We start from the raw sequence: 11,210 nt of genomic DNA on the forward strand, positions 1-11,210 counted from the left end.
TCCCTCCCTTCTCGTTTTTACCTCCTGCTGTTTTTTCCCCTCCACCACCCCCCTTCTACTCAGGGCGCCTGCTTAAGAGGGGCTTTCAATAACATTCTCCACTATAAGCACTCTCTGGTAACCTTGATGCTGATGTATTTTACCCAGCGAAAGAAAAAGATTATTAAATGTAATTTTCCTAAGACCTATGAAAGTTTTTTAGATTTTTTTTGTCTCGTCTCCCATAATCTTACCAGTGGAGGAGAAATCCTATTGAAACGACTTTGGCGCTGAAAGGTTGTTTATTTACTGAGCCATTTTAATGTTGACTACCCTGAATCATTGATCGCTTCCAATGGAATAAGCACACAGCCTGTTCTGTGGCAGTGTTTAGTTTTTGTTGTAAAAAATAAGTATTATAATATTCTTACAAAGCATACAAACAACATGCAGACACAAACATCCACAACACCACCCCTGCCCACACCCACCTGTTCACACCTGCACAACACCACCCCTGCCCACACCCACCTGTTCACACCTGCACAACACCACCCCTGCCCACACCCACCTGTTCACACCTGCACAACACCACCCCTGCCCACACCCACCTGTTCACACCTGCACAACACCACCCCTGCCCACACCCACCTGTTCACACCAGCCCAGACCCACCTGTTCACACCACCCCTGCCCAGACCCACCTGTTCACCCCCCATCTCTAGGGGTGATGTATCATTCTCTGCCACATGGCCTCAAACTGCACCATTTTGTTTCTCTTCGTCGCCCATGCACTTTCAACATTTTACATAAAGCATTTTACCTTTCCATTGTGTTAACGATGGAGGATTGGTTGATTTCCAGTTAAGTATGTTTTTGTCAAGATGATTGACGAGAAAGGATCGTCCAATCCATCGGGTATCTCACTGCACCCTCACATGTCATGTCTTGAAATATGCAGACAGATTGATTAATAGTGAATTTACTTTATAATACTTCTGCCAACTTTCTAGCTCCGCCCATAACTTTTGGAATTTATAGCCTTCCCAGAATGCTATAGAGTCATTGTTAATTTTACACCTAACACTTGACTCTGCCGTTGTGCTGTCGAAGTTTGTGAATTTTGTCTCTTGTGTAATAAATTCTATACATTAGTTTATGCTGGATTATGTGCATTTTCACTAACTGTAATTGCATTAGTTATGTTCCAACATTCCCTCCATCGTGTGCCAATATCAGTTATTTTTAAGTCTTAGTTCCACTGGTTAATCTATCCAACTGAGATTTCCCGTTGGATAGATTGCCCGTTGGATAGATTTGCCCGTTGGATAGATTGCCCGTTGGATAGATTGCCCGTTGGATAGATTGCCCGTTGGATAGATTGCCCGTTGGATAGATTGCCCGTTGGATAGATTGCCCGTTGGATAGATTGCCCGTTGGATAGATTGCCCGTTGGATAGATTGCCCGTTGGATAGATTGCCCGTTGGATGGATTGGCTCTCTGGAAGGGTTTGTATATCTTACCCATCAAATGAACATCCTTTTCTGACTCAACTAGGATTACCTCAAGATTACTCTGATATCCAAAATAACATAAATTGAAATTTCTTGATATGGAACTTTTAAGTTGAATGTATTTGAAAATATCTACATTGGTCAGTCCAAAATTGCTTTTGAATTCTGTCATGGAAATACATTTATTAATAAATAAATGTCATAAATAAATGTAATTTACGGTTTCTATACCTTTTTTAGTTTTCCCTGTGGACCAATTTATCAGGGAATTCTGAACGTTTTTAATTTCCATAGAAGTGCTGAATTCTAAGAATCAAGACATTTGAATCCACTTTTTGATTAAATCAACTTCATCTCTCTCTCCCCATCGCTCGCTCCCATCTCACTTTATCTTGCTCTCTGTTTTCTCCCTCTCTCACTCATTTCTCTCTCGCTCCCCCTCCCTCTCTTTCTCCAGGTTACCAAACTGTGATGCTCAATCATCCACAGAGCTATCAGAGTATGATAGTAGTGCCACAGAGTCAAAACCCAGTCAGTGGCCAGCAGAACCCGGTCAGTGGCCAGCAGAACCCGGTCAGTGGCCAGCATAGCAATATGGGACATCAGATGCAAGGCATGGTGGTCCAGTATCCCTCTATGTCATCTTATCAGGTGGGTACTCAGCATTTCAACATCTAATAACTCAATGTCACTTTATAATGTAAAAACACTATTAACAATGATGAACATTTAAGAAATGTAAAGCATATTTATTTAAACCTTTGTTTAGCTAAGTAGCTTAGTCATTAAGAACCATTCTCTTTTTCCATAAAGTCTTGTGTAACCGTGAATATTTTTTGGCATCCCATGTCATCCATCTGAACTATGGGTCTGTCTTGGCAGGTATCCATGCAGCCCCAAGGCTCCCAGGTTGTACCACAGCAAACGTATCAGCAGCCTATCGTCATCCACAACCAGTCCAACCAGAGGCCCATGCCTGGTTCTGGTGTCCAGGTTTACTACAGTGTCATCACACCCAATCAACAGAGGTAGGACATCACCACACAGTTTTAACATAAAATACCTATACTTAGTGTAGACCCATTCCACTTAATGTAGACCCATTTATAATACCAATACATTGTTGAGTACATATAAATGCATTCCCAGTTGAACAGAACACCATGTGGTAAGACATCGCACAGTTTTAATGTGGACATACTCCGATTATAGACCAATAACATTACTACAGAACATTAATACTGTATCATTCCCAGTTTTACAGTAAGCAGTTTTTTAGGTTGAACAGATAACTAGCTCTTCTCTGTGATGCTTCACACTGAGCTGTGGAACCCCCCCCCCTCCTGGGTCCTCTTCTTTAATAGGCCATGTTCAAGATGATTTATAAGGCCAGATATCTACTGAGTCTTAATATAACAGCGCTGGTCCAGTGTGGCGAGCTGCTCTCTACACCATCCTTCATACCAGCCCTCTGGTCCGCTGTGCAGACGCACATTATTCTTCTGGGTGCCGAGTGGCACGGAGAGCCGAATGTCTGCTGCGGCAGCTGCCTGCCTCTGCTTTGGGATGACGCATAACCCTGCCTGCCTTCTTTTTGCTTATATTGTTATAAAATCAAAATGGAGGAGAGTGAAAGAGGAGCCTGGAAAGAAGAAACCCCAGTGGCACTCCACAACCGCAATTCCGTAACGGAGACGCAGTGATTTATGCTGTTTTCCCTTGATTTGTTTTGATTTGTTAGAAAATGGGCCTGTAGAGATTTCTAGCCGATTCCCAGCCTTCACCGGTTTCAGATTGAGGATATTTATGGTTGTTCTAATGCAATACAGGGTTATTGATCTCCTGTGTACACAGTGTTCCACTTCAGTAATTTAGCCCATTTTAAAACCGATGTGCCGAATTCTGATTACATGAATGAATCTGTGCCAGAGCTTGGCCTCTCTGCTACTCGGCTTTAGTGTGTGTGTTGTTTCTCTCACTGCAGCTCCTCTGTAGAGTTCCTGCCTCCTTCCGGATCAGAGCAGATGCTGTTCCCTCGGCCGTCCTCCCCCTGCAGCTCCCAACAGCCACTCCATCAGACACATCAGTGCTCAGGTACACATAGAAACACACACACAGACCGACACACTGCAGTGTTCAGGTATACAGCAGAGAGCCAGTCTGAGCCGCATTATAACCAGGTCTCAACTAGGAAGTAAAAATCACAATTTATAAATAAAGTAGTCTGGCAACCAGCTGGTTATCAGTAGCTGGCTACAAGACTGCTTTATCACTTTACGTTGGATCCCTGAAAGAGCATATTTTCTCTGTTTAACTGTATAAGTGTGCAATATAAAATGTTGCTCCTAATGAGTTAGTTCTTGAAATGAGCTGCTGTACGGGTTGTCTCTGGAACAAAACCCACAGACGTTAGCTTCGCTGTACCACCTTTTTTTCCTTAAAAAAAAAAATCTTTCTCCTACCTCTTTTAGTTCTTTAACACGCTGTCCAATCCAACCGTCACAATGTAGACAGCCCAATCCACTCTGTTCTGAACAATGGCGTGGAAGAGCCCTAAGAACATTTTAATTAGAGCCCAACTAAACAAAGGCGTCATCAGGAGAAATTACTTGCAACCGAATTCTCCGGCAAATCAAAATGGATTGAATCGATTCTAAAGGGTCTTCTTGGGGAGGGGGCGCAGACAGGCAGCATTCTCATCTCCCCATCTCCCAGGTAAAGCTATAATAATACAACGTGGCAGCAACCAAATAATTGTGATGTAGACGCCTTAACGTCTTTCTACTGACACCCCCCCCGATCTCCTCCTCCTCCTATTCAGTTAGCTTTAAGGTGCTAATTGAAATTATACTCCAAGTCTTAACGATGTAATTATTGAACAGATATGGACTGGTAATTAAGAAGTAATTCCTCTGCTGCTTTGTTCCCAGTTATGGTCATCTTATTAAAAAAGTCCCTTTATGGGCAATCTAATTCTAATTTGAAACGTTTTAGGAGGTCTTAATGTGATTTTCCTCTGTGGCGAAGCTCCTTTGATCAGTATAGCCACCATCGGTCTCTCCGTGTCTCGGTCGGTCTCTCAATTTACAATTACATTTCAATTTAAGGGCTGTATTGGCATGGGAATCATATGTTAACAAGTGAAGTACATAATAAGCAAAAGTGAAACAAAAAATGAACAGTAAACATTACACTCACAGAAGTTCTTTGTCTCTCTGTCTTGCGCTCTGTCATCTTTTATTTTCTCCTTAAATAACAAATTAGAGGAAAGGGTAATCTTATTTCAAATCCTGAAATTAGAGATCTCTCTCTTCAGAACTGAGGTGGTTGAAATATTTTCATTTCATGCCAGGATTACCACGTAAAAAATACATTCCCTTCATTTTAAACCTCTTGTGGCAAATGTAAATATTTTTTTCCCACTTTTTTTTCAATGTGGAAATGTGTTTTGGTTATTATGCTGTTCTACGGGTCAACTTCCTTTCTGTGTGACCCCCTTTTTATTCACAAATAGACTGCTGCGTATTACACCAAGACAGTGCTAGGGATGGATTAAATCCAAGGTTGGTAGTACTATAGAGTCCAGGTTCTCTTTTGTTTGTAGACCTCCCTTTTTATTGTCACAATAAAATAGATTGAAAACAAAATATAAATGGAGGTTTTCATCATTGAGATAGGGTGGGGAATTATGTGGCTGTCAGGATAAGAGTTATAGATGCTCATTACTTTTATCCCCCATCAGAAATAATTACTGACAGGCTAAGGGCAGTCATAAGTCTTCCTCAGCAGAAATAATTAGACAGGCTAAGGGCAGTCAGAAGTCTTCCTCAGCAGAAATAATTACAGACAGGCTAAGGGCAGTCAGAAGTCTTCCTCAGCAGAAATAATTAGACAGGCTAAGGGCAGTCAGAAGTCTTCCTCAGCAGAAATAATTAGACAGGCTAAGGGCAGTCAGAAGTCTTCCTCAGCAGAAATAATTACAGACAGGCTAAGGGCAGTCAGAAGTCTTCCTCAGCAGAAATAATTAGACAGGCTAAGGGCAGTCAGAAGTCTTCCTCAGCAGAAATAATTAGACAGGCTAAGGGCAGTCAGAAGTCTTCCTCAGCAGAAATAATTAGACAGGCTAAGGGCAGTCAGAAGTCTTCCTCAGCAGAAATAATTACAGACCGGCTAAGGGCAGTCAGAAGTCTTCCTCAGCAGAAATAATTACAGACCGGCTAAGGGCAGTCTTCCTCAGCAGAAATAATTACAGACCGGCTAAGGGCAGTCAGAAGTCTTCTTTTAATAAGGTCAAGTGCAGGTCCAGAAAGTTCTCGAACCCTTTGTTGGGCAAACGCATTTAATTGGATGTTTGACGGCAAAACATTTGAGATGATGCCATTAAAAGTATTAATGATCTGAGCTGTCTTGGAAAGAAGGTCCCAACTAGAATAAAATGCATGTCAACAAACATTGTTTTGTTCAAAGACAGAGTTAAATATCTAATAACATATTACATATCAAATAAGTGGAGGTTAACATCATGTAATTAGATGACAAAGGATTTTAACGGCAAGTCAGTGAATATGATTTAGTTTTCATACATAATACACTAATGAAATACAAAACAGTCAAACTGACATACTTATCCTATTAAACGTGATTCATATATTTCTAAAAGGCAAATGTCTCACACACACACACACACACACACACACACACACACACACACACACACACACACACACACAATAAACGTACTGTGATTCTTAAGTGGAACAGGTTCTAGCATCTGAAATGTAAGACTAAATCTTTCCACATCTTTCATTGCCCCTGAAGAGATGTATATAAACTCATTGAATTTGATGTAATATTGTAATGTCTGTCCTTGTTTGCCTCTGTGCCCCTCCAGGTGGTGGAATGGTGATGATGCAGCTGATGTTGTCCCCTGGCCAGCAGCCGAGGCCTCACACGCCCTCGCAGTGGAAACACAGCAAGTACCACAGTCTGGATCACACCAGAGGACAGAAGTCCACAGAGCTCTCAGTCATAGACACCTCACAGGTGAGAGTCCCTTGCTCCGCTCCCCCATACAGCCTAAAGAGAACATGCAGATTTGAAGAAGAAAAAATTGCAAGTATTTCTTCAGTATCACACTCTTGGTGTAAATATAGTAATGGGGTTTGGTGTTGTGGTCTGTAATGTTGTAAGAGAGTAGCCTTGAACTAGTGGTTTTCCTGGTGTCGGGTGTGTTCACCCAATAACCCTCCCCTGTCCTCCATCTAACCCTGTCCTCTATCTGTCCATACAGAGCAGTCCCCAGCTGGGCAGTCCCTCTACCTCCCCCGCCCAGTCGCCAACCCCCTCCCACCTGACCAATGTGAAGAGCATCCGTCCTGGCCTCACCCCCGTACCCATGATGCCACAGTTCTCCAGACCCTTTGTGCCAGGGCAAGGTGAGGGAGACACCCAGTGTTCCTTTACCCAGTCCTGGGGGAACTTTAACCAGCCATTTCACATACTTAATCTATTCCAATTATATAGGAATATGATATTCCAATGGCTTGCTGATTAGTTGAATTAGGTGTGCTAATACTAAATTCAAACAAATATGTGGAATGCTGAGGGTCCCTCAGGCTACTCAGCTGCTCCATCTTTATGGCAAATGGTAACCCTAAAGAAATGTAGCCCAATTTAGTGTCGTCATTTGTGTTTCCCAGGAGATGCTCGGTACCCGTTGCTAGGGCAACCCCTCCAGTACAACCCCCAGAGCCGTCCTCCTCTCCTCCACTTTCCCCCCATGGCCCCCAACCATCAGGTGAGTCTACACAAGACAGAGGAGGAAATATCTGTGTGGATATCTATGTACCATTTTAGAAATGCTTCAGCGACATCTTCTCTTTAGTACTGTGCAAATAAAACAAAAGATCAAAGTCAAACAATGGTCCCCGCTTCTTCTTTTGTTCCTCATTTTCTCTTCCAATGTAATCAATATAAAGCATTTGGGATACCTTGAGCTAGAGTCCACATAAAGTGCAACAGCAGACTACAAGCTGGTCAACTGAATGTTCTCTCGTCCTCCTTTCCGCTCCCAGGTACCTATGGGGATACGGCACAGCGGTGGAGGAGGCAGAGGGAGGAAGCAGCCGAGGAAAGCTCTGTCTACAGATCTCAGTGTAGGTCAACCAGGTAATGGTAGAGAACACCTCCGTCTGTTAAGAGGACAGAGATGTGGACCTCTAATCAATAACTATCTTACTCTTAGATATATCTTAAATACAACATTTATCCATGATATTGATATTTGATCTAAAAAATATATATAATTTCCACATGCTTCGTAAACAGCAGTGAAACACTTACTTATGGACCCTTCCTAATAATTCAGAAATAAAAAATGTAGAAACAATTATAACACGATGAATAAATACACAATGACTAACGATAACTTGGCTATGGGGTACTGGTACCAAGTCTGCAGGGGTACAAGGTATTTGAGATGGATATGTACATATAGATAGGGGTAAAGTGACTAGACAACAGGATAGATACTAGACAGTAACAGCAGTATACTGTAGGTAGGGGTAAAGTGACAAGGCAACAGGATAGATAATAGACAGTAATAGCAGTATACTGTAGGTAGGGGTAAAGTGACTAGACAACAGGATAGATAATAGACAGTAATAGCAGTATACTGTAGGTAGGGGTAAAGGATAGATAATAGACAGTAACAGCAGTATACTGTAGGTAGGGGTAAAGTGACTAGACAACAGGATAGATACTAGACAGTAACAGCAGTATACTGTAGGTAGGGGTAAAGTGACTAGACAACAGGATAGATAATAGACAGTAATAGCAGTATACTGTAGGTAGGGGTAAAGTGACTAGACAACAGGATAGATAATAGACAGTAACAGCAGTGTACTGTAGGTAGGGGTAAAGTGACTAGACAACAGGATAGATAATAGACAGTAATAGCAGTATACTGTAGGTAGGGGTAAAGGATAGATAATAGACAGTAACAGCAGTATACTGTAGGTAGGGGTAAAGTGACTAGACAACAGGATAGATACTAGACAGTAACAGCAGTATACTGTAGGTAGGGGTAAAGTGACTAGACAACAGGATAGATAATAGACAGTATGAGCATGTGATGAGTCAAAAGAGTTTGTGCAAAGAGGTTAAATGCAGATAGTCCGGGTAGTTATTTAGTAGTCTTATGACAAAGGAAGCATAGGGTTAGTCTGTACTGCTTTAACTAATGAGGTCATAGGCTAAAGGCTGTCTCCAAGTTGGGTCTGACAGTTCTCTCTCTCCTCTCTCGGAGGCAGTGAGTGGGCGGGTCCTGGAGGTGACTGAGCTGCCGGTGGGGATCAGCCGGACCGAGGCGGACTCTCTGCTAGGTGAGCTCTCCAGAGTCAGGGCCGTGGTCTGATGGCTCCGAGAGCACCACTACCATCACAGCCGCGTTGTCTGGCAGTCAATGGCTAACGGTGACCACCACCACGCCAAACCCCCACGGTCAAACCCCTGTCAACCCAGCCTCCACCTAATCCCTCCTGGTCACGTTCCCCTCCAGGTACGCTGTGCAGGATGCCCTCCTGAACCACAACGGCCCCTGATCCTCCATCAGACTTACCACGAGCAGGTGCCATGGCCGAGGTTACGGCCACAGACACTCCCCGAGAGGGCCAGCTCCCAGTAGAGGCCGTTAATTAAGGACCCCTGGCTCGCCTTTTAAACCCTGACCCCTCACACAGCACCGCCAGTCACTTCCTGTTGCCATCACTCCCCCCAGCCCCTCCTTTCCCCCTCCCTCTTCACTCACTACGTTGGCTTGATGTAAAGGGTTGTTTTTCCACTTGATTTGTAGAGACTTGGTTGGGGGGAAATGTGTTGTACTTCATAATGTTCTTACTAGCGGTTTGACGAAAAAGAACAAAATGTAACTGAACTGACGTGAACGAATATCCAAAAACCACGATTATTGAAGTTCCAAATATTAATAACCTGTCTGCTCTCTGTTTTGAGAACAGGCCGGAACACATCAAAAGCCTGTAGTTTTGTTTTGTTTTATTTTATTTGTTCGTTTGTTTTATAGTTGTTGAAATCCTGAGTCAGGCCCAAAGCTCAGCTCTCTCATTATTACTCACCCAGCCCAGTTGCAGTGTCTGGCCTGGTTCAGTTTAACTCAACCCAAAGCTTCCCCACATCCCCAGGGTAGCTGACTATCGGCCAGCCTGCCACCAGCCACTTGCCCCATATTGTGGCCGGTACATGATGAAGTTGCCCTCGGCTACACAATGGGTCTCTAGTTGTGCCTTTCTCTCCAAAGTCTACTGCTTTATTTTCCAAGAAACGCAAAATGAAGTCACCCCCCGTCAGTCTATTGTTAAATGAAAAGACCTGCACCTTGTAAATAATTTATATAGTAGCTAAATAATTCAATCAGTTCTCTATTACACAGTGAACGTTCTGTATGTGTGTTGTTCACAGGCAGGCACAGATGAGAGCAACGGGAAAAAAGGCTTGTTTGAAACCCCTGGTTTTTAACTTCATTTAAAATGACACTCCTCCACCGCAACAGCATATTTTAGCAATCATCTGCTTGGATGGCCTCTCTCTCTCTATCTATCTATCTATCTACACCACACTGTCCTCCCTCCTCTTCTACAAGGCCTACAGTGTCAAATCTTTCATTAGGTATTTTTAAATGATATACTTACTGGGTCACTGGAAGAAACAACAGTTTGCACATTTATACAACTGAATATATAAAAATGATCTATTTTTCCTTTAATTTCTCTCAAAGATAAAAAAACAAAACAAATGTGTGGATTCTGATAGGCTGTTCAATGCTGGTGCAAGTCATTTTTATTTCATTTTGAAACCAATAAATGTTTACACCAAAATATGTGTGATTTTTCAGATCACAGGAAGTCCTTTGAAATGGATGGGTACTCAGGCTTTCTATCTGTCCAGAATATCCAACCAGCTTTGGGTGTCCTCTTTCATGATGTTTAAACTGACGATTTTAAAAACACTAGGTATAGTCCTACCTCAGATGTCAGTGTAAGCATAGAGAGTGGTTTGTTTTGCTATGGGTGGAAGGTGGGCATGTGGGTTTTATACTTGGTCTTATCTAATTTGGTCTTTGGTTGGTGCTGTTCATCTCAATCCAGGTTTTATAGGGTCATTTGTCTGCTACATTAACCTCCCACCAACCTCATCTCTTCCAATGCCTCACAGTTCCCTCTTCCAATGTCATAGTTGCCAGAAACAGTTTAGAATGGATGGCTTCTGCTGTGTTCAAGACAACTGGGGAAATAAGAAACATTTGGACTGAGGGAAAAAAATGTTGAACGGTCATCCAACTCAGAAATTGGGTCTCTTTCTGGAGCTCGAACTTTCCAGTTCTGTCTTATCTGTCATGTGAAGTCTTTTTCGTCGTGGCATTAAGGTTCTCCATTCTGATTCTGAGATTATTAACGGATAATTAAAACATCTAGAGTACTTAGCTCTGTGTTGCAGCCAAGGTTGGTAAAATGGCGTTTTTGTAATTGAGGAAATTCTCTCAGCAATAAATGACACTTAGGTTGCTTTGTTATGATTATTGTTTACAGTTTTTTTCCCCTCTTCTTGTATACCCCCCAATGATTCCTGTCTAGCACACAGGGGTGGTATTCGGCATATTTATGCATTGTCAGGTTTAAAGCAGCAAATGTAATATTTTTCAT

General features: G+C 42.5%; 1 protein-coding gene across 30 annotated transcripts in view; it reads left to right on the forward strand.

The window, feature by feature from the left end:
• Positions 1 to 10,387, forward strand: part of LOC109871270 (R3H domain-containing protein 1) — a 62,535-nt gene extending 52,148 nt beyond the window's left edge. For 15 of the 30 annotated variants that reach the window (XM_031805466.1, XM_031805449.1, XM_031805454.1 and 12 more), the window contains 8 exons: positions 1,952 to 2,145; positions 2,377 to 2,522; positions 3,479 to 3,588; positions 6,386 to 6,537; positions 6,785 to 6,929; positions 7,194 to 7,291; positions 7,569 to 7,662; positions 8,805 to 10,294. In XM_031805466.1, the coding sequence (XP_031661326.1) occupies positions 1,952 to 2,145; positions 2,377 to 2,522; positions 3,479 to 3,588; positions 6,386 to 6,537; positions 6,785 to 6,929; positions 7,194 to 7,291; positions 7,569 to 7,662; positions 8,805 to 8,908 (1,043 nt within the window). In that variant the 3' untranslated portion in view covers positions 8,909 to 10,294. Of the gene's footprint in view, positions 1 to 1,951; positions 2,146 to 2,376; positions 2,523 to 3,478; positions 3,589 to 6,385; positions 6,930 to 7,193; positions 7,292 to 7,568; positions 7,663 to 8,800 lie in introns of all 30 variants that reach the window. The other 15 variants (XM_031805464.1, XM_031805469.1, XM_031805468.1 and 12 more) reach the window with 4 other exon arrangements.
• Positions 10,388 to 11,210: the final 823 nt, after the last annotated feature.

Source organism: Oncorhynchus kisutch, linkage group LG26 (assembly GCF_002021735.2).
Source record: "Oncorhynchus kisutch isolate 150728-3 linkage group LG26, Okis_V2, whole genome shotgun sequence".
In the NCBI taxonomy this organism is placed as follows: domain Eukaryota; kingdom Metazoa; phylum Chordata; class Actinopteri; order Salmoniformes; family Salmonidae; genus Oncorhynchus; species Oncorhynchus kisutch.